The sequence below is a fragment of the Heterodontus francisci genome, chromosome 6 (assembly GCF_036365525.1).
Source record: "Heterodontus francisci isolate sHetFra1 chromosome 6, sHetFra1.hap1, whole genome shotgun sequence".
Classification (NCBI taxonomy): domain Eukaryota; kingdom Metazoa; phylum Chordata; class Chondrichthyes; order Heterodontiformes; family Heterodontidae; genus Heterodontus; species Heterodontus francisci.
This window is the reverse complement of record NC_090376.1, coordinates 10,759,132-10,783,018: the sequence shown is the minus strand read 5'-3', so window position 1 is coordinate 10,783,018 and position 23,887 is coordinate 10,759,132. Positions and strand designations below refer to the sequence as shown.

The 23,887-nt window shown below is 44.2% G+C and overlaps 1 protein-coding gene across 1 annotated transcript in view; it reads left to right on the top strand.

Moving 5' to 3' along the window:
• gucy2f (guanylate cyclase 2F, retinal) overlaps positions 1-23,887 on the top strand; it is a 72,402-nt gene that overhangs the window by 14,734 nt on the left and 33,781 nt on the right. Inside the window, exons 2-7 of the mRNA XM_068032771.1 lie at positions 2,039-2,340; positions 8,194-8,548; positions 13,533-13,617; positions 13,805-13,901; positions 20,161-20,295; positions 21,819-21,899. Of these exons, the coding sequence (XP_067888872.1) occupies positions 2,039-2,340; positions 8,194-8,548; positions 13,533-13,617; positions 13,805-13,901; positions 20,161-20,295; positions 21,819-21,899 (1,055 nt within the window). The remainder of the gene's footprint in view (positions 1-2,038; positions 2,341-8,193; positions 8,549-13,532; positions 13,618-13,804; positions 13,902-20,160; positions 20,296-21,818; positions 21,900-23,887) is intronic.

The window sequence follows — 23,887 nt, the reverse complement described above, 5'->3', positions numbered from 1 at the left end:
AAGTCTTGCTTCAATTGTGTAGAATCTTGGTTAGACCGCACTTGGAGTACTGTGTGCAGTTTTGGTCCCCTTACCTTAGGAAGGATATTATTGCCATAGAGGGAGTGCAATGACGGTTCACCAGACTTGTTCCCAGGATGGCGGGACTGTCCTATAAAGAGAGATTGGGGAAACTGGGCATGTATTCTCTAGAGTTTTGAAGAATGAGAGGAGATCTCATTGAAACTTACAAAATACTGAAAGGGATAGACAGAGTAGATGCAGCTAAGATGTTTCCCCTGGTTGGGGAGTCTAGAACCAGGGGACACAATTTGAAAATAAGGGGGAAGCCACTTAGGACAGACATTAGGAGAAATTTCTTTACTAAGTGGGTTCTGAATTTTTGGAATTCTCTACCCCAGAGGGCTGTGGAAGCGCAATCATTGAGTATGTTTAAAGCAGAGATTGACAGATTTCTAAATACGAATGACATAAGGGGATATGAGGATAGTTTGTGAATAAGGCATTGAAGTGGATGATCAGCCATGATCATATTGAATGGCGGAGAAGGCTCGATGGGCTGAATGGCCTACTCCTGCTCCTCTGTTCCTATGTTCCTAAAATTCTCCTTTAATGGCAACATTCTCATAAATCTCCTTTGTACACTCTCTAGTGTGATCACATCCTACCCGGACTGCACAACTGATGAAGCACAAAAGTGTGAAGCAGGGTTGTTAATGCTGAGATAGAGCATGTTTGTATCTTATAGCAAGGACAGAATAACCAACTATTACATGCATAAAAATTATCCTGCTTCTTAAATACTTTTCAAGTTTTTTTTTAAATTTAGAGATGCAGCACTGAAACAGGCCCTTCGGCCCACCGAGTCTGTGCCGACCATCCTTCAACATGATTTTTTTCAGGAGCTTTTTGTTACAGTAAACAATTTCTATATTGTGGGGTAATACTGCTTTAAGAAACATTTTTCGAATGATCATGCACACCATTCCCACCAAGTTATTTTTTATGAATGAGGCCATATCATTTTGTCTGATCATCTTGGAGGTCATAGCTCCTTTAAGAATGCTGATTGATAAAATTTTATTTGCTCTCCCCCTGCCCCCCAACATTTTTACTTCCTCTTCTGAAGGATCTGACTCTTGCTGAGCCCGGTTCCGTGGGCGTTCACTGCCCGCTCGTACCTCATCCAAGTTGCCATGTGTGAACTTTGACAATGAAGCAGTTTGACAGAGGCAAGAGAGTGAGAACGGTTAATCACACCTCACCCTGCCCTCAACTGAGGCTCAAAGAAACCCATTCAACAAACTTGACTAAAGAGAAGTCAAGCAGGATACTGGTTTGATTTTTCCACTTTCCTAGCCTCAGGATGTTGAGCTCAACCTTTCCTGCTGCTCTGGCTGAGATTGGAATAATCAGCTGAGACTAGGGAATGAAACTGGGATTCTTGCTGAGTGATTCCAGCATTTCTTGTTTTTATATCTGGGATTCTCTTGCTCTGGATGGTTCATTATCACATTGCCCATCAAGGCATTGGGGACCTTTGGCCTTTTAAATGTTTTTATAGGCATCTTTGTTTTATTGATTCTTGGGATACGGACATCGCTGGCAAGGCTGACATTTATTTCCCATTCTAATGCCCTTGAAAAGGTAGTAGTGAGCCTTGTTCTTCAACTGCTGCTGACCATGTAGTGAAGGTGCTCTCACAGTGCTGTTAGATAGGGAGTTCCAGGATTTTGACCTGTAACGACGAAGGAGAGGATAAGGTGGGATAGTGTGTGACTTGGAGGGGAACTTGATGAGGTGATGGCGTTTCCATCAAGCTGCTGCTGTCCCTCTAGGTTGTCGAGGTTGTGGGTTCTGGAGATGCTGATGAAGAAGTTGCTGCAGTGCATCCTGTAGATGCAGTGCACGAGTGGTGGAGGGAGTGAATATCTAAGGTGGTGTATGGGCTGCCAATGAAGTGAACTGGTTTCTGTTGATGTCTGTGTAATACCTTGGACTGGAAAGGTAATACTAATGTGGTTATTCTGTATTCCAGTTATTATCATGTGCATGCACTCGGTCCTCATTGGAGGTGAGGAGCAGGCAGTCCTCCTGCAGAAAGCCCATGACATGGGGCTGACAGATGGGAGGTTCGTCTTTGTACCGTACGACACCTTACTCTACAGTCTTCCTCACAAGAATGTGTCTTACACCGTGCTGAAGAACAACAGAAAGCTGCAAACAGCGTATGATGCTGTTTTGACGATAACAATGGCATCAGAAGGGATGAGCTTTTACGAGGCATTTATAAAGGCACAAGAGAATGGAGAAATAGTGACATCCCAGCAACCAGAGCAGGTACGTGGGCTAAACCCAATGGTTGATTGTTTCTTAGAAAGTTAGTCAATGCCCAATGACATTGCTTACGGTTAGTGCTGTACTGTGGTGGTCTGCCCAGGGACAGGTCCTCTGCTCTTTTCATCCACCCAGGAAAGGTGAGGATGACTAGGGAAGAAGCGGCTTCCCGTTGTCTTTTTCAGACCAGAATGAGAATTGAACCCAAACTGTTGACATTGCTCTGGACCATACACACTTAGCCAGCTAGCCAACTGAGTTACCCAATCCCCCATAGTTAGTGGGAGGGAACAATTTGTTTATTGGCTGTATTTGTTGTAACAGGCTGATGGAGGTTATGTTGCCACCTCAAGAGCAAGCAAGAATGTCAGGCTTTCTCAGAGTATAATAATGGTATTCCCTGGGGAAGTAAGAGTAACAGCCATTGCCATTATTGTAATGGTATTACTGATTGAATTCAATAAATCGGGGGGTGTTACAATGTTATCTTTTATATATGCTGGTCAGTCTTCAATGGTATTGCCCATAGTTAAGTCAAGACAATTTGAATTTTTCAAGTTAAACAGACTTTAAAGGTGGGGAACTAATATAGGGGCTAGGTAGGGGTAAAGAATGGGAGACTTGAGAGGCAAGGAGGGATAGAGAAAGCAAAGGCAGAGGTGGAGAGGGGGAAGAAGAGGAAAAAGATAGTAAGAAATGAGGGAGAAAGGAGAGGACAGGGAGGGAAGGTTGAAGTGAAGGAGAAATTTCTAAAGCAGAGCTAGTTACCACCTACCTGTGAGCATAGGTCATTGTTCTAGCTGCTTTCTCCATACTTATAAAGAAATATCTCAGAGAAATCCTTTGATCACTGAATGATTAGATTAGATTAGAGATACAGCACTGAAACAGGCCCTTCGGCCCACCGAGTCTGTGCCGAACATCAGCCACCCATTTATACTAATCCTACACTAATCCCATATTCCTACCAAACATCCCCACCTGTTCCTATATTTCCCTACCACCTACCTATACTAGTGACAATTTATAATGGCCAATTTACCTATCAACCTGCAAGTCTTTTGGCTTGTGGGAGGAAACCGGAGCACCCGGAGAAAACCCACGCAGACACAGGGAGAACTTGCAAACTCCACACAGGCAGTACCAGGAATCGAACACGGGTCCCTGGAGCTGTGAGGCTGCGGTGCTAACCACTGCGCCACTGTGCCGCCCTAATGTTATAATATAGCACGATAATGGGTGCTGGAGTCACTAATCCCACATCGTCATTACACAGAGAGGAAAACACAGTGCAAACAGATCATAGAATCAGACAGCACAGAAGGAGGCCACGTGACCCCTTGCTTGATATTCAAATAAGGAAAGGGGACCCGATGCCTGGATAAATTTGGGTCCCAACCCAGCACTGTGTCTGCTCTGCTCAAACAATGCAATCTTCAAATTTTAATGACCTAATTGGGTTGAAGGCGAGCTCAGCACCCAGTTAGTGGTGCCAAGCTCTGCGAGGAGGCGGGGGATTCCTATTGGAGCAGGAGCCTCAAAGGCAGATGGCAGCCATGATGGAGACTGCCGCTGTCTTGCACAAGAGGGAAGGCAGAAATTCAGAGGGACAGAAGCATCAATGCTCAGAGAATAGGCCAAACAGTCAGGCTGCGCCCAATCTCACAGCGAACCCCCTTGCGGCAAAACAATTCCCCGCTTCAAAAAAGACTGCAGCTCCCCACATTGAACCGGACAACTGTATACTAGTGTGCACCAGACTGTTTGGGTTTGTCAATTTCTGATTGGAACATCACCTCCTGGCCCCCACCCCCCAGCCCATTAACAAGCTCTTTGAGGAGCTTAATAGACCATTAATTAGAAGAGAGCAGATTTCCAGTAATCCCTCTCCTGCCCTCCCTTTGAAAATTGCACCGATTTCCAGAGGCGTGAGAATCCAGTGACTCCCTCCAGGAACGCAATTTTCACTGCATACCTGTGCCCCTACTCACCCCCTCCTGCAACTGGAAATTCAGCCCCTCCTGCCTCTGCTGGCTCTTTGAAAGAGCTATCTTGTCACATCTCAGGCTGAAATGAATCACACTTGAAACCACAGCTGTAACTTTAAAAAAGATTTAACAAATGTTTTATTAAAGACTTCTGTAGAGTTCTGTTCATGGTTCTCACTACAGCAGCATAAACTTATCTGACCTTACAACAACCCCCAGGTCAGGTGTTTTCCCCAAAGCACAAAGCTACTTTCAGTTTCCCTTCCAAGTACCGTATATACTCTAATACTCAAGCCCACACATGCAATCATGACACTATCCAATCAGTCCCACACACTGGCTCTTTCCCCATAGCCCTGTGAATCTTTCCGTTGCAAGTATTTATCCAATTCTCTGTTTGAAAGTTACTATTGAATCTGCTTCCACTGCCCTTTCAGGCAGCACATTCCAGACAACAACTCACTCCTTTAAAAAAAGTTCTATCTTTGCTTTCCATTCTCCCACTTATCTAGAAAGTTTAATCAATTTTCCAATTTCCAGCCAACCCATCCATTTCGTTGGTCCATCCATTCCCATCCTGAACATTTCTCAATCTATATCTACCTCTGTCTATATCTATCTCAGTCTACATTTATAATAAGCCCACTGACTCCACAACTACCTGGATGAAGCTCCTCCCCAACTCATCTCCAATAGGGAGTCCATCTCTTCTCCTCGGTTTCTGCACCTCTGTTGCAGTGTGTAATACAGACCTACACCTGAACGGTTTGCTTGCCTGTTTCCTTTAAGAATCTGGACGTGTACCTGTATTTCCAGCATTTCCTGCTTTTACTTTTAGAAAGACTATAATTAACAGATTGATATTTTCTCACATATTGGCCAGCATGAGGGGCTTCAGTTAGGTGGAGAGATTATTGAAGCTGGGATTGTTCTCGTTAGAGTGGAGAGAGTTAAGGGAAAATTTAATAGAGGTATTCAAAAATTATCAAGAGTAGACTATGTAGGGAGAAACTGTTTAAGTTGGCAGGAAGATCGCTAACCAGAGGACACTGATTTAAGATAATTATCAAAAGAACCAGTGGGGAGATGAGGAGAAATCTTTATACTCAGCGAGTTGTTATAATCTGCAATGCACTGCCTGAAAGGGTGGTGGAAGCAGATTCAATAGTAACTTCCTAAAGGGAATTGGATAAATACTTGAAAAGGAAAAACTGCAAGACTGTGGGAAAAGAGCAGGGGAGTGGGACTAATTGGATAGCTCTTCCAAAGAGCTGCCACAAGCACGATGGGCCGAATGGCCTTCTGTTCTGTAAGGTTCTATGACTCTATAATTTGGAACAGATTCCCAATCAGATGATGGGGTGATTTAGAAGCATCTCTGGTACCTGGATACAGGAAGAAAAATAGCCAGTGTTTGCGATATCCATTGATCCACTGGTAGAAAGTTGACATGGGTGGGCATCAGATCAGGGCAGGATCTGACTCAGCTGTGAAGCCCACTACAGCTGAATAACCTGCTAACATTGTTTCAGTTTATTGTATTAAGTCCTATGGCTAGAACTGGCAAGGCTATATAAATTGCCCATCCCAAGTTGTCCTGAGAAGATGCTGATGGGTTACCTTCTTGGCAACCCACCTCCGAGAACATTAAACATCAACCAGAGGAGATAGGGGTGGCATGTTCCCTTTCCTGAAGGACCTTAGTGGCCCAGTTAGCTTTTTACAACAACTCAGCAGCTTTCATGGTCATTTTCTGTACTAACCCCCAGATTTACTGAATTCAATTTTGCAACATGTAGGAACATAGGAGGCGGCCATTCAGCCCTTTGAGCCTGTTCTGCCATTCAATCAGAACAATGTCTCAACTCCATTCGCCTGCCTTAATACCCTTGCCGAACAAAAGTCTATTTGCTCAGTGCTGACATTTTCATTTGACCCGTAGCCTCAATAACCTTTTGGAGGGAGCGAGTTCCAGATTCCCACTATCCTTTGTGTGAAGAAGTGCTTCCTGACATCACCCCTGAATGGCCAATCTCTAACTTTGTTATTCCTCCATGTTCTAGACTCCCCCACCAGAGGAAATAGTTTCTCTCTATTTACCCTATCAACACCTTTAATCATCTTAAACATCTTAATTAGATCACCCTTTAATCCTCGATACTTAATGGAACAGAAGCCTAGTCTAGAACCATAGAAAAATTACGGCACACAAGGAGCCCATTCGGCCCATCATATCCGTGCTGGCCGAAAACGATAGCCACCAATCTAATCCCACCTTCCAGCATCTGGTCCATAGCCTTGCAGGTTACAGCACTTCAGGTGCAGGTGCAGGTCCAGGTACCTTAGTTTTTTTAGTTTTAGAGATACAGCACTGAAACAGGCCCTTCGGCCCACCGAGTCTTAGCCGACCATCAACCACCCATTTATACTAATCCTACATTCCTACCACATCCCCACCTGTCCCTATATTTCCCTACCACCTACCTATACTAGGGGCAATTTATAATGGCCAATTTACCTACCAACCTGCAAGTCTTTTGGCTTGTGGGAGGAAACCGGAGCACCCGGAGAAAACCCACGCAGACACAGGGAGAACTTGCAAACTCCACACAGGCAGTACCCAGAATTGAACCCGGGTCGCTGGAGCTGTGAGGCTGCGGTGCTAACCACTGTGCCACTGTGTCACCTTTTAAAAGAATTGAGGATTTCTGCCTTCACCACCATTCCAGGCAGTGAATTCCAGATACCCACCATCCTCTGGATGAAAATGTTTTTCCTCATGTCCCCGCTAATCCTTCTACCAATCACCTTAAATCTGTGCTCCCTGGTAATTGACCTCTCCACTAGGGGAAGCAGGTCCTTCCTGTCTTCTCTATCTAGGCCCCTCATAATTTTGTACACCTCAATTAAGTCACCCCTCAGCCTCCTCTGTTCAAAGGAAAACAACCCTAGACTATCCAATCTTTCCTCATAGCTGCAACTTTCAAGCCCTGGCAACATTCTTGTAAATCTCCTCTGTACTCTCTCCAGAGCAATTATGTCCTTCCTGTAATGTGGTGACCAGAACTTTATGTAATACTTCAGCTGTGGCCTAACCAGTGTTTTATACAGTTCCAGCATTACATCTCTGCTTTTGAATTCTATACCTCGGCCAATAAAGGAAAGCATTTCATATGCCTTCTTCACCACTCTATCTACCTGTCCTGTCACCTTTAGGGACCTATGGACAAGCACTTCAAGGTCTCTCACTTCTTCTACCCCTCTCAATATCCTCCCGTTTATTGTGTATTCCCTCATTTTGTTTGCCCTCCGCAAATGCATTACCTCACACTTATCTGGATTGAATTCCATTTGCCACTTTTCCGCCCACTCAACCAAACCATTGATATCTTTCTGGATCTATGGCTATCCTCTTCACTATCAACTACATGGCCAATTTTTGAGTCATCAGCAAATTTCCCAATCATAGCTAAGTCCAAATCATTAATATATACCACAAACAGCCAAGGTCCCAACACTGAGCCCTGTGGAACACCACAGGAAACCGCTTTCCATTTACCAAAACATCCGTCGACTATTACCCTTTGTTTCCTGTCCCTGAGCCAATTTAGGATCCAACCTGCCACATTCCCCTGTATCCCATGGGCTTTCACTTTTTTTTCCACTTTCACACCTTTCCATAGTGTGGCTAGAAACCTCTAGCTCTGGCTGTTATTCCAGTACCATAACCACTAGGCTGCCAAATCCAATCTGAAACATTGCCAAATGAGGTTGAGGCAGAGAATCAGACTCTAGTTCTGGTTAGCAGCATGGAAGCCAAATTGCAGCTTATTCTTTGCACTGAAATTTAATCAATTTCATTCTGCAGGTTTCACCTCTCTTTGGAACAATTTACAATGGTGTTTACTTCATTGCCAAAGCCATGGAGAACGTACAGCGAGACGGGGTCCATGTCTCCGGCACGACTCTTGCCAACTACACTAAGAAGCTGAAATTCGCTGGTTTTAATCAGGAGATCAAGACCAATGGCCGAGGTGAAGGGATAGTGAACTATGTCATCTTGGACACGGACGGAAGGAGTCATCATCTATTCCCCACCTACACTATTAATATGACAACCGAGACTGTGCAGGACAGGGGCATTGCCATTCACTTCCCTGGGGGATCACCTCCAGATGCTGACTCCAGCTGTTGGTTTGATCCAAATGCCATTTGCACAGGAGGTAAGTTTTCAAAAAAAATTCCCTCTGATTTTTTTTCTGGAAGGCGCTGACTATGGCTGATTTAGAGTTCCATGCGTATAGGATACACTCTGGTATCTTGTTGTTGTAGTTCTTCTTCAAAAATGAGTGTAGACAGTGAGGTCTCTGGATTTCCTCCAGCATAGGAACATAGGAGCCCCATGAGCTTGCTCTGCCATTCAACTAGATCATGGCTGATCTTCTACCTCAATGCCATTTTCCAGCACTATCCCAATATTCCTTATTATCTTTACTATCTCAAAATCTATCAATCTCTGTCTTGTACATACTCAATGACTGAGCCTCCACAGCCCTCTGGGGTAGAGAATTCCAAAGTTCACCCTCTGAATGAAGAAATTCCTTCTCATCTCAGTGTTAAATGGCCTACCTCTTATTCTGAGACTGTGTCCCCTGGTTCTAGACCCCCCACCCCCCCACCCCCAGCAAGGGGAAATATCCTTCCTGCATTAACCTTGTTGAGCCTTGTAAGAATTTTGCATGCTTCAATGAGATCACCTTTCATTCTTCTAAATTCTTGAGAATATAGGCCCAGTCTTCTCAATCCCTCCTCATAGGACAATCCCACCATCCCAGGGATCAGTCTGGTGAACCTCTGTTGCACTCCCTGTATGTTAAGTAAATTCTTCCTTAGATGAGGAGACCAAAATTGTACACCATACTCCAGGTGCGGTCTCACCAAGGCTCTATACAATTGCAGCAAGATTTCTTCACTTCTGTACTCAAATCCTCTTGCAATAATGGTCAACATACCATTAGCCTTCCTAATTGTTTGCTGCACCTGCATGTTAGCTTTCAGTGACTTATGAACAAGGACACCAGGTCCCTTTGGACATCAACACTTTATCTCTCACCATTTAAGAAATATTCTACATTTCTGTTTTTCTTGCCAAAGTGGATAACTTTGCATTTTTCCACATTATATTCCATCTGCCATGTTCTTGCCGACTCACTTAGCCTGTCTAAATCCCCTGAAGCCTCTTTTTATCTTCCTCACAACACTTATTCCTGCTCTCGGTTTTCGATCTGTTAACCGTTAACTGAAAAGTTATATCTATCACTGATCTAATAGAGGTCTTTCAAGATGATGAAAGGGGTTTGATAAGGTAGACATAGAGCAGATGCTTCCACTTGTAGGTGGGATGACAACTCAGAGACAAAAATATATAATAAATAAATAATAAATAACAAATAAAACCAATGTGGAATTCAAGAGAAATTGCTTCGCTCAAGAGTGGTGAGAATGTGGAAATTGCTACAGGGAATAGTTGAGGCGAATAGCATAGATACATTTGAGGCGAAGTTGGATAACTGCACGAGGGAGAAAGGAATCGAAGGTTATGCTGATGGGTTTAAATGAAGTAGGGTAGGAGGCTTGTGTGGAGCATAAACCAGTCCAAGGATGGACCTTTTGGGCCAAATGGCCTGGTTCTGTGCTCTACATTCTATGCAATTCAAATCAAAAAAGAGCAGTGGAGGGGAGGGAAAGTTGGGCAGGGGCTGAAAATGGCCTGATCACCTCCCAGAATAACAGACATGGACAATTGTGGCTCGAGTTCGGGGTGGGTGAAAGGGCTATCCAACTGTGATGGGGAAGGACCCTGTTCCGATGAAGGGTCACTGACCCGAAACGTTAACTCTGCTTCTCTTTCCACAGATGCTGCCAGACCTGCTGAGTGATTCCAGCATTTCTTGTTTTTATTATTGAGAGTTTTAATGTCTGTTCACCACTTTAACGCCACTGTTAGAATGTTTATTTTATATGGGAATGTGGATGTTACTAAGTCCGAATAAACACTCAAGATCAGTGTGGGAATGTTTAGTTTAGTTTAGTTTAGATATACAGCACTGAAACAGGCCCTTCGGCCCACCGAGTCTGTGCCGACCATCAACCACCCATTTATACTAATCCTACACTAATTCCATATTCCTACAACATCCCCACCTGTCCCTATATTTTCCCTACCACCTACCTATACTAGGGACAATTGCTAATGGCCAATTTACCTATCAACCTGCAAGTCTTTGACATGTGGGAGGAAACCGGAGCACCCGGAGGGAACCCACGCAGACACAGGGAGAATTTGCAAACTCCACACAGGCAGTACCCAGAATTGAACCCGGGTCGCTGGAGCTGTGAGGCTGCGGTGCTAACCACTGCGCCACTGTGCCGCCCTAATTGCTTTATTTTCCAAACCCTTTAGAACATTCCTATCTAAGAACAAAAAGAAATACAAGAGAAGTGCAAGTGTTTCAATGTACTTACTACCCAGTGTTCAGTTAACAATATTCAAGTCCTGTACATATCAAAAGGGAACTGGATATATATTTGAATTTGCAGGTCTATTAGGAAAGAGCAGGGGGAGTGGGGTCAATTGGTAGCTTTTCCAGAGAGCTGGTATGACACGATGGGCCGAATGGCCTCCTTTGGTGCTGCATGATATGTTAGCTGGGCTCCTACCAGAGGGATTGGAGTCTCAGAAAATTAACCTCCGAGAATCAAGCAGTCAGACAGAAACCAAAAATCCTTTAATTTATTGTTGAGATTCCTTAGATAAAAAGAGTAAACCCGAGAATAAATGATGGTAGAGGTGTCCTGCACCTATGTTATAGCAGACAGTGGATGAAAGCAGTTCATTACACCGGCTCATCATTAATTGAGTATTTCAGTCCATTGGGTTCTGGATGCAGGAAGACGCTCATTCCTTCTAAGTTCCAGATATACAATGAGACAAACTTCTTGTTTTCCTAAATCCTCAACCTTAATTGTGCCAAATAAAACTTTCCCAGAACCTTAAAGTTATGGACCTCTTTACCTCTTAAACTAAAGTTAAAGGAAAAGTCCTGGGGAAAATTGATGTACAGAGAGATTTGGGTGTTCAGGTCCATTGTTCCCTGAAGGTGGCAACGCACGTCAATAGAGTGGTCAAGAAGGCATACGGCATGCTTTCCTTCATCGGACGGGGTATTGAGTACAAGAGTTGGCAGGTCATGTTACAGTTGTATAGGACTTTGGTTCGGCCACATTTGGAAAACTGCGTGCAGTTCTGGTCGCCACATTACCAAAAGGATGTGGATGCTTTGGAGAGGGTGCAGAGGAGGTTCACCAGGATGTTGCCTGGTATGGAGGGTGCTAGCTATGAAGAGAGGTTGAGTAGATTAGGATTATTTTCATTAGAAAGACGGAGGTTGAGGGGCGACCTGATTGAGGTGTACAAAATCATGAGAGGTATAGACAGGTTGGATAGCAAGAAGCTTTTTCCCAGAGTGGGGGATTCAATTACAAGGGGACACGAGTTCAAAGTGAAAGGGGAAAAGTTTAGGGGGGATATGCGTGGAAAGTTCTTTACGCAGAGGGTGGTGCGTGCCTGGAACGCATTGCCAGCGGAGGTGGTAGACACGGGCACGATGGCGTCTTTTAAGATGTATCTAGACAGATACATGAATGGGCAGGAAGTAAAGAGATACAGACCCTTAGAAAATAGGCGACATGTTTAGATAGAGGATCTGGATCGGCGTAGGCTTGGAGGGCCGGAGGGCCTGTTCCTGTGCTGTAATTTTTCTTTGTTCTTTGTTCTTTGTTCTTATGGACCTCTTTACCTCTCTCAGTCTTTCAATCTTTCACAGCCTAAACTTGATGCTGCCTGATGGTTGTCTCTGAGTCAGTTGATTGTCCCATTCCAGAGACTTGAGCACAAAAATCTAGGTTAATGCTGTCACACTGTCAGAGGTGCCGTCTTTTGGATGAGAGGTTAAACTGAGGCCTCGCCAGCCTTCTCAGCTCGACCTAAAAGATCCCATGGCATAAACTGGAAGAAGAGCAGGGGCGTTCTGTCCCCTGCCCTGACCAATATTTATCCCTCAACCGATATCACAAGAACAAATTATCTGGTCATTGATCACATTTCTGTTTTTGGGAGCTTGTTATGTTTCCCTACCTTGCGACAATGACTATACTTCAAAAAGCATGTCAGAGGCATTAAAGCACTTTGGGACGTCCTGAGGTTGTGAAACGTGCTATAGAAATGTAAGTTCTTTCTTTTTAATCTCCGGATATACCTCATCTTCTGTTTTTACCCTTCATGGTGCCCCCCACAATGGGTCTTGGTTATCCCTTAAAAAAATGAAGAGCCCCATTTTGTTGACATACAGACCTGCGACTCACCCTGATTGTGAAAACACTAGGGGCTTGATTTTACCGCTGGCTTTGGGACCCCAATGTCAGAACCAAATTGGTGTCCCACGTCTGCACTTGACGGCAGTAGGAATGGCTCAGCAATTTTACCGAAACCTGCTTCCTAATTGCTCACCTCCGGGCTTGTCATCCAGTTAAGGATGGCAGGCGGGCTCCAGATACTGCTGGCCCAATCACAGGGCTGGAAGCTCTGACGCCTCAGCAGCGCCACCAAGAGAGGCCGATCAGAGACCTCAGGGGTGCCTGCAAGTAAGTAAATTAAAACATTCAGGGGACCAAGAGTTGGAGAGGAAATCCCTTGAGAGGGTCATTGGGGCTGTGGGCACTGCTTTGCTGCTTTCCTGCCCATGGCCCCCTTGATGGGCCATGGAGCCTCTGGCTGCCTGCAAAATGCTGGCGACTCTGCTTAATGACCCTAAATAGGGCCTTAATTATGCAAATCAGATTGCCCACCTCCATGGAGCGGGCAGCCAATCCGCACCCCAGCTTGCCTCCTGCCCGCCGCTGAGAAATTTCGCTGGTGGCAGGGAAGCATCGGGGAGTTGCCCCAATACGGCTCCCTGCTGTTGTACCACCCCCGCCTCTGATCACGCCATCTTGGGGGCCAGCAAAATTCAGCCCTAGGAGTCAGTGGATCCAGTGGTGGGCTACAGCTCATCCCCTGACTGAAATTATTGGGTACACTGATTGGCTCTGTCTTGGAATTTCATGTACATTAATTATCACTGTTATATGTCTCTCCTCTTTCTCCAGGTGTTGAGTTAACAGTTGTCATTTTGGTTTTTGGGTTAATCGTTGCTCTTGCACTGTGTGGACTTGGTCTTACCTACGTCATCAGGTATGATTTTTAAAAGATTTTCATTTGTGACAGGCATTAGCTTGGCTACTTGCTAGCCTTCGTGCCCCTGAGTAGGAAGGTAGTGAGTTCAAACGCTTCCCCTACTCCAGAGACTGCAGCACATAACCTAGGCTTGCATTTCAGTGCAGGTTTCCAGCAACACAGACTAAAATTGTTATTGTTTCAGGCGCCGAATCCAGCAGATACAGATGGTGAAAGGACCAAACAAGATCATAATGACACTGGAGGATCTCACCTTCATCAACTCACAGCTCAGCAAGAAGGTTGGTGTCTTTCTCTAGCCTCTAACTCCCATCATTCAAAGTGCTTTGCCTCATTGTGCAGGACAGAATGAAAAGATTTTTGTCTGTTGACTTTACAGCACGGAAACAGTCCATTTGGCCCATCTGGGTCCATGTGCTGTTTATGCTCCCCACGAGATTTCTCCCACCTTACTTCATCTCACTTTACCAGGGTTAGCAGCAGGGCAGAAATCTCATGAGGTTTAACAGCCTGTCCCTTATTCATAGACCAGCTACCTGCCTTCTTGCCATATTCCTCAATCTCTCCTCTCTCTATAAATGCCCCTTGAACCCATTGTTTTAGTTTCCTATTGGAGTGAAGGACCAAGATCAATGTGACAACACAGACCCATGGCTGAAGAAAGGAAGAATGTTGAGGTCATTCAGGGAGCAGTGATTAAGTGAAGCAAAGCTTAGGTTTTAGGGGAATTTGAGGGGATGTTAGAAATGCAAATGGTGATGGAGAAAGAAATAGTGTGCTGATAGGCTGAGATGAAGATGAGTGGGAAGAGGCTTGTGTGGAGCACCGGCATAGAGCAGATGGGCCAAATGGCCTGTTACTATGCTGTAGACTCTGTGGAGAGAATTTTCCCAGGCACTTGGAGGTACATTTGAAGGTGGGACGGGGCCAGGGAAATTTGAAAACAATGTGTTGTGTTCCTGCCTCCTGGTGCTTTTCCTAGGGGCTGGTTGAGTGCACTGTTGACAATCCGTGCAGCAGAGGCGGGAAGACAATTAAGGTTGTTTAGGAAGCAATTAACAGCCATTTTCCCAGAGCAATGGAATTTTACCAATGGCCCACGGGACCCACGCAGTGTCTACACCTTGTCAACTCAGAGAAGGCGAGAGTACAGCAGGAGGTCAGAGCTACAAGAAAGTGACATGCAAACTGAAAATTAACTGGAGGAAACGGCAAGCCTGAGGTCTTCTGTAGGCAGAGTCTCGCCATTGCAGTAGTATCTCATTGAACCTGCTGTCACAGATAGTGCTCGGGCCAAGAAATCATCCCGCTCCACCCTCTTTTATGCCATTCTCTTCAGCAGCACTCTCACCCCAGCCACACTAATGCCTGCCGGCCACCCTTCAGAACATCCCCATGATTCGCCCTCTCGCCTCCTCAACCCGCCTGCCATCCCTAATTGGACGGTGATCCTGGAGGCAGTTTCTTAATTGGCCGCCTTCTGGATGATTGAATCGGAAGGTGCACCACTCTCACCTCACGTTTACAGACTCGGAAATTAAGCCGCCTCCCGTTTAAAAACGAAGCCGGGAAAATTCAGCTCTATGTCACTGTAATGTTTCAAAAAGCCTGGATTGAAAGAGGAAGAGAAGGCTACCAGAGATAGGAAGTTCTACAACTTGGAGGTCCCGAGAAAGAATTGGAAGAGCAGACAGTGACATGGGTCTTTGGTGCATATAATGAGGATGAAGGAAGCAGGAATATATTGTTTTATTTGCTTCAATGTCCTTCCCAGTTAGGTTATTCTACCGCTATCAATGTTGGAGTGAAAGACTTCTGCCTGATTCCCTTCTTACTCCTCACTTCTTAGTGTCCTGGGATATGAACCCTTTGCCACCAAGAACAAACTTGTTTACATCAATTTTATCCATTCCCATCATAATCTTGCAAACTGGAATTAGGTTACCTCAAAACCTCTTTCTCAAAGAGAACAAGCATTTGATAATAAACTGCAAAATATTATCGTTATCCTACACAGATAACCCTGCCTGCCTTACATAGGAAAAACTCCTTACAAAGTGACTTGGATGACTAGTGGAGATAAAAACTTCTTTACCCAGAGAGTGGTGAGAATGTGGAACTCGCAACACCCTTGTTCAAAAAACCTTTGTTTGCAACTACAATAATTTGAGCCGAATAGCATAGATGCATTTAAGGAGAAACTAGATAAGCGCATGAGGGAGAAAGGAATAGAAGAATATTTTGATAGGTGAGAAGAAAAAGCGTGGGAGGAGTGGGGGGGGGGGGGTTGGTGGGTGATAGGCTGTCTCTACTTCAAGTGGATAGGGCACCAGGAACGAATGAAATGCATCAAAGGATACTGAGGGAAGTGAGGGTGGAAATCATGGAGGCACTGGCTATAATTTTTCAGTCTTCCTTAGACTCAGGAGTGGTGCCAGAGGACTGGAGAATTGCAAATGTTACACCCTTGTTCAAAAAAGGGTGCAAAGATAAGCCCATTAGCTACAGGCCAGTCAGTTTAACTTCAATGGTGGGGAAACTTCTAGAAAAAAACAATTCGGGACAAAATTAATAGGCACTTGGACAAACACAGATTAATTAAGGAAAGCCAGCACAGATTTTGTAAGGGAAAATCATGTTTAACTAACTTGCTAGAGTTTTTTGAGGAGGTAGCAGAGAGGGTTGATGAGGGCAATGCTGTTGATGTGGTGTACATGGACTTTCAAAAGGCATTTGATACAAGGCCATACAACAGACTTGAGAGCAAACTTATAGCTCATGGAATAAAAGGGATGGTAGCAACATGGATACGGAATTAGCTGAGTGACAGGAAACAAAGAGTAATGGTTAATGGATGTTTCTCAGACTGGAGGAAAGTTTGCAGTGGAGTTCCCCAGGGGTCAGTGTTAGGACCCTTGCTTTTCCTGATATGTATTAATGACCTAGACCTTGGTGTACAGGGAACAATTTCAAAGTTTGCAGATGATACAAAACTTGGAAGCATTGTGAACTATGAGGAAGATAGAGTAGAACTCCAAAAGGACATCGACAAGTTGGTGGAATGGCCAGACAGGTGGCAGGTGAAGTTCAATGCAGAGAAATGTGAAGCGATTCATTTTGGTAGGAAGAACATGGAGAGACAACATAGAATAAAGGGTATAATCCTAAAGGGGGTGCAGGAGCAGAGGGACCTGGGTGTATATGTGCATAAGTCATTGAAGGTGGCAGGGCAGGTTGAGAGAGCAATTAATAAAGCATACAGTATCCTGGGGTTTATTAATAGGGGCATAAAGTATAAGAGCAAGGAAGTTATATTGAACTTGTATAAGACAGTAGTTCGGCCTCATCTGGAGTATTGCATCCAGTTCTGGGCACTGCACTTGAGGAAAGACGTGAGGACATTGGAGAGAGTATAGAAAAGATTTACAAGAATGGTTCCAGGGATGAGGAATTTCACTAAAGAAGATAGATTGGAGAAGTTAGGACTGTTTTCCTTGGAGAAGAGAAAGCTGAGAGGTGTTTTGATAGAGGTATTCAAAATCATGAGAGGTCTGGACAGAGTAGATAGGGAGAAACTGGTCCCACTCATGTGAGGATCGAGAACGAGAGGGCACAGATTTAAAGTATTTGGGAAGAGAAGTAAAAGTGACACGAGGACACGCAGCGAGTGGTTAAGGTCTGGAATGCGCTGCCTGAGAACGTGGTGGAGGCAGGTTCAATTGAAGCATTCAAAAGGGAATTAGACAGTTGTATGAAAAGGAAGAATGTGCAGGGTTACAGGGAGAAGGCGGGGGAACGAAACTGAGGGAATTGCTCTTTCAGAGAGCCAGTGCAGACACAATGGGCTGAATAGCCTCCTTTTGCACTGTAACGATGCTGTGATTCTGTGATTCTGAGTGTAAATGTTATCAAAGGCCAGTGGGGCTGAACAATCTATTTCTGTGCTGTAGATTTGATGAAAACGTGAAAAATTAATATACTGAAAATCTGAAATGGAAATAGAAAGCACTGAGAATATGTAGCAGGTTCATCAATGTCTGGAAGAGAATAATGAGTTTTGGGCTATATTATTTGCCAATTATAGATAAAGTCCCTTCATCAGAATTGGATGAACACCTGGTTGGAAATGGAATTGGAAGTTCTTGGATTAGGATGCTGTAGAGTTGAAAAGTTTGGAATCGTTTTAGAAACCCTTGGACCCTGTGATGGGGGTGAGGTGTATGTGATCCTTCTGATAACCCAAGATGGGCTAAACGGCTTTCCTCCTATGTATCCATCTTGTGATCCTGTGACTTTTGCTTCATTGACTTCAGGGATCAGGGAATATTTATATCAAGCTTTTCCTCAAAAGATCAAATGGATGGAGGGATTGGCTGAATGGACTAAATGGCCTTTTCCCATTCCGTGTTTCCTGAATAATCCTGGGAGTCTCTGGGAATTAAAGATTAATCTCTTAGACATGGCTGAGAGCAAACGTAGGATAAAAATCAGTTCTGATGAAAGGTCACTGACCTGAAAAGTTACCTCTGCTTCTCTCTCCACAAATGCTGACTGACCTGCTGAGTATTTCCAGCACTTTCTGTTTTTATTTCCTAAAAATCATAGGGCCTTTGAATAAAAAAAAATTATTTTCTTTGAGCACTTGTTTATTAGTCACAAAAGTATTGGAATTGGGTAAAGAGGCTATTTGGCCAGGCGAGATGGGAAGTCCTGCTCTGAATCCTCCAGGAATATATCCAACCAGAGCTGGCAACCCCTACTCTCGGTCTGAGTAACGCTTGGCAGAGTCTGGGCCTAAAAATTGGGACCCAGGGATCACCTTGTGGTATGGAAAGCTGACAAACCTCAGACACACAGGCCTAACAGAGGTAAGTCCCTGGTAATCAACCATTTAGCCCAGGCCTGTGATGTGTTTGGATTTGGAGAAGCCAGTTTTATTTTCATTCACGGGATGCGAGTGAGACTGCCAGGCTCGGCATTTATTACCCGTCCCTCATTGACCTTAAGAATGTGGTGGTGAGCTACCTTCTTGAATACAGTTGAGTGGCGTGCTAGACCATTTTAGTCAGCAATTAAGAGTCAACCACATTACTGTGGTTCTGGAGTCACATGTAAGCCAGACCAGGTAAGGACAGCAGATTTCCTTCCCTAAAGGATATTAGTGAACCTGATGAGGTTTTATTACAATCCGATAGCTTTATGGTCACCATTACTGAGGCTAGCTTTTATTCCAGATTTATTTAATTAACTGAATTTAAATTCTCCAGCTGCTGTGGTGGGATTTGAACTCATATCTTTCAGATTATTCTCTCATAACTAACCACAATGTTACTATTCCCGATATTTTTTTCACGTAGCAGTATTTTTGTTGAACAAACGTTGCTCGGGGTCCACAATAATAACTCGCTGCATCGCCTCCATAGCTATTTTCAGACACTGGGAGCTTTGGATGTCCTGGGCCAGTCATTGATACCTGAGACTGGGGTTTAGTAAATAGGGAGAAACTGTTTCCAGTGGCAGGAGGATTGGTAACCAGAGGACGTAGATTTAAGTTAAGTGGCATAAAAAAAACAGAGGAGGAAAGAGGTAATTTTTTTTATGCATTGCGTTATGGTGATCTGGAATTCACTACCTGAAAGGGTGGTGAAAACGGATTCAATAATAACTTTCAAAAAGGGAATTGGATATACAGTTGAAAAGGAAAAAATAAATTGGAGAGCTACGGGGAAAGAACAGGTGAGTGGGACTAATTGAATAGCCCCTTTAAAGAGCCAGCACTGGCACAATGGGCCCAATGGCCTCCTAATGTGCTCTATAATTATACCATCGGACTTCAATGTTCCAAAGCTGCAGCATCCATCATCTTGTGAAGTAGCTACATTAATCTGACTGTGAAAGTGTGCCGCACCAACATGGCTCATGATTACACTCTACACATCGTTTGATGAAGGGTAAGTGGTTGATCACTGGTGGCTGCAGTCAGTCACGGTCTTCCAACGTTGCTTCAGTGCTGCAAGATCAGGAGGATTAGACTTTATACACGAGGAGGCTGTTTACAGTGAAATGAGGGCAGCTTTCCAGGAGTTTCATTTTGCTCTTCCTTTCAGTCTGATTCACAGAGAAAGCCATTCTTGTCCAATGCACTCAAAGGCCCGCACTGGCAGAGTTTGTGAGGTCGACTAAATTTCTTAGCGGTCACGAACAGGGCACAGCCCCTAACTGGGCGTGGCTCTGGTGGTGTGCAGGAATGGAGTATGGTTGAATTGTCTGTGATTAGTCTCCAGCATATGGCTGCGAGTCGCACACAGTCCCGACATGGGCGTATATTAGATGTTCCTGGGTCAAAATCCTGGAACTCCCTACTAAACAGCACTCTAAGAGCACCTTCATCACATGGACTGCAGCAGTTCAAGATAACAGCTCACCACCACCTTATCAAGGGCAGCTTGGGCTGGGTAATAAATGCCATTCTTGCCAGTGGCACCTGCATCCTAAGAAATTTTGTTTTAAGTTTATGTTTCTTTTTCCTTCTCAATCTAGAAAATAAATCTTGACGATTTGAGTGATGGAAGAAGCATATCTGAGCGGAAAAGTCTCAAGTCCCAGGGGCACTCACTGTCTGGCAAAAGTCTCACTGCAGTAACCCACGAGAACTCAAACGTAGCATTATATGAGGTAAAGCCTTTTTGCTCTCGAGGAGTTCGTTAAATGAGGTTCACAGTGCTGTTTCGGGATATTTATTTCACTGTAAAACACATCATTGGTGATAAGTTAGTTAGTGACATTAGTCCAGATTTTGCGGTAAGGATCACGATGGGGCTGACAGCGCTTACCATTACGAAGGAGTAAATGGAGCAGCAACATGTTTACGGTTAAAAGGCAGAAATCAGGAATTTGCTGTTTGATTTGCCCTATTCCTCCACAAACTTCATTATAACATCATCTCATTAAGAAACTCAGCTTGGAGGGTATTAAACATCCCAGAAAAAGTTAGAACTTATCCATTCGAGTGTAAATGAATTTTTAATGGCACGATAAGTCTTAATTATTGCCGATCAACCTCTCTGGCACTGAAAACCATTTTTTACAAGTGTAGAGTCTCATTCCTTCCCATTTGAATTATTGTTGGGGATTTAAGAAGATTTAAATAGTATTTTAAACTCTTTCTTTCTGTCTTTTTATTTCTCTCTCAATATCATTTTTCTTTTCCTCTCTTTATTGCAAAATCTATATACATGCTTTGGCATTGAACTACATATTGTAACTTACACTTCCTGGTTCAGACTCTGCATGGCTCATTAATGTTCTTCAATCTGATTGGAGAAGGAGATACGCAGTTCCTTGCCTTGGTCACACAGGTCCTAGATTCCCTGTCAAGTGCAATATGCCAAAGGGCTCTCTAATGACTCCAACTTCCTGTGATAAATCCCACAGACTGGGCAGGTGTAGGTGTAATGAATGGCTGGCCCTATTCCTCATCCTCAGTTTAACCTCAATTGATATGCTGCATAACCTTGCTTTAAACCCTTGGTAATCTAGCATAGTGGTTCTCAAACTTGCGTCCATGGACCCTGGGGATCCATAGAAACTTTCCAGCGGGTCTGTGAAATAATGTGGAAGTGTCTACTGAGCAGGACTGTCCTTACAGGTGGGCAACTGCCAAGGGCGCTGCAGTCAGGGTGAGGGTGGGAGGAGGGTACAGGGAGTGCCATGGTCATGTATAGCAAATGATGGCGGCCAAATGGCCTTGATGTGAGCCAGGAGGCAGGAGCAGAGTGCGCCTGCTACATGTGCAGCATAGAGTGGGCTAGCCGGATAGACAGACTCTGCAGTGAGAAGCAGGCACACCAATCTCACTGCTTGCAGTGCACGAATCTCTCTCTTGTTTCTTGATGACCAGAGTAGATGAAGTATTGAGGTGCAGTCTGACTAGAGCACTGTAAAGTTTGATGCACTACCTCCTCTGACATTTATTCTGCCCTGTTGACTATGTAGCTCAACATGCTATGGCCTTGTTGATTGCTGGACTGTAATTGGTTGTATGTGCTTAGCACTGAGTCAATAAGTTTGCTAGTTTTCTCTCCACTTCATCTCACTGAATTTCATTTCACTTCTCAGATATAATGGAGGTTATCCTCATTTCGAGTTTACTCTGAAAGAGTTTTGTGCTGTGAAATGTATGTTTCTTGTTTCAACAGGGAGATTGGGTCTGGCTAAAGAAATTTGACTCCAGAAGTATCTGTGAGGTACAGAAAGCTACAACCAACATACTGCAAAAGGTAAATCCGTGGACACATCCATGTATCCAGGCATAGACTCATGGAGTCATTTACAGCACAGAAGGAGGCCATTCGGCCTATTGAGTCTATGCCGGCTCTCCAATTCAGTCAGTCCCATTTCCCCACCCTATCCCTGTAGCTCTGCAAGTTTATTTCCTTCAAGTGCCCATCCAATTTCCTTTCAAACACAGGCATACACAAAAATTTTAAAATTCTTATCTTTAAGTTTAAATCCTTCCATGGCCTCGCCCCTCCCTATCTCTGTAACCTCCTCCAGCTCTACAACTCTCGGAGAACTCTATACTTCTCCAATTCTGGCCTCAAGCCCATCCCCCACTTCCTTTGCTCTGCCATTGGTGGCTGTGCCTTCAGCTGCCAAGGGCCTAAGCTCATGGAATTCCCTCCCTAAACCTCTCCGCCTCTCTCTCCTCATTTAAGACACTCCTTAAAACCCATTTCTTTAACAAGCTTTTGATCACTTGTCCTAATGTCTCCTTGACTTGATCTCAACTTTTGTCTGATTACACTCCTGTGAAGCAATGTGGCACGTTCTACGAGGTTAAAGGCACTATATAAACACAAGTTATTGTAGTTGCTGCAAGTCACAGGCCACAAGCAAATCAATTGTTCTAGTTATAAGATAAGGGCGGCACAGTGGCGCAGTGGTTAGCACCGCAGCCTCATAGCTCCAGCAACCCGGGTTCAGTTCTGGGTACTGCCTGTGTGGAGTTTGCAAGTTCTCCCTGTGACCATGTGGGTTTTCGCCGGGTTCTCGGGTTTCCTCCCACAGCCAAAGACTTGCAGGTTGATAGGTAAATTGGCCATTATAACTTGCCCCTAATAGTGGTGGGGGAAGGTGGGGATGTGGTAGGAATGTAGGGTTAATATAAATGGGTGGTTGATGGTCAGCACAGACTTGGTGGGCTGAAGGGCCTGTTTCAGTGCTGTATCTCTAAATAAAATAAATAAATAAACCAAATGAGAAAATGCTATTGACTGGGCCCTGTGTATTAATATATGCAAAACTCAAAACACAGTTTCCAACATTAGGTGTGATTCGGCCATTGGACAACATTTGCTAAATAATCCTCAGTGTGCTAAGAATTATACTGACAACCAATTTAAGATTGTCAGTAGGGCTCGCAGTGTGGTGCATTTGCACGTACTGGAAGCTACATATATTTAATGCACAGGGCCCTGTTCTTTACAGACAGAAAGAACATGTACACGCATTGCGCCTGTTTCAGCTAAACAAAATAAGTGACAGCCATTTGCTGGTTCATTCCTCAAGGCAATGCCTTGACCAATCAGAGTCAAGCTGCCTGGTTCAAATTTCAAACAAAGCTTGTCAGTTAACTGTCAGTCACCGTAAACTGGTGCATTCTCCATGGCAACGTCTCTACCAATCAGAGTTCACTTGCCTACCAATCAGCACTCTCTTCTCATACAGTATAAAGTTGGTGTTTTCCCTTACATTGGTATTCTTTCAGATTGCCCTGAAGAGTGCAAGATGAAAAGCTTTGACAACATGTCTCTATTTTCAGCAACACTCAAGTTTTGTACTACCAAATGACTATTTAGAAGTTTCATGCCTCTTAAAAAATATTCTGCTTTTCTGTTCTTAACGGTAAAGTGAATAACCTCACACTTCCCCACATTATACTCCATCTGGCACCATTCACTTAACCTGCCTATATCTCTTTGCAACCTCTTTGTGTCCTCCTCACAACTTGTATTCTCACCTAGCTTTGTACCCTCAGCAAACATAAATACATTACCCTTGGTTTCTTTGTCTAAGTCAATAATATAGATTGCAAATAGCTGAGGCCCCAGCACTGATCTTTACAGCATTCCATTACTTACAGCCTGCCAACTTGAAAATGCCCCATTAATCCTTATCACTGCTTCCTGTCCATTAACCAATCCTATATCCATGCTAATATATTAACCCCTAACATGTGCCCTTATGTTGCGTGTTAGCCCCTTAT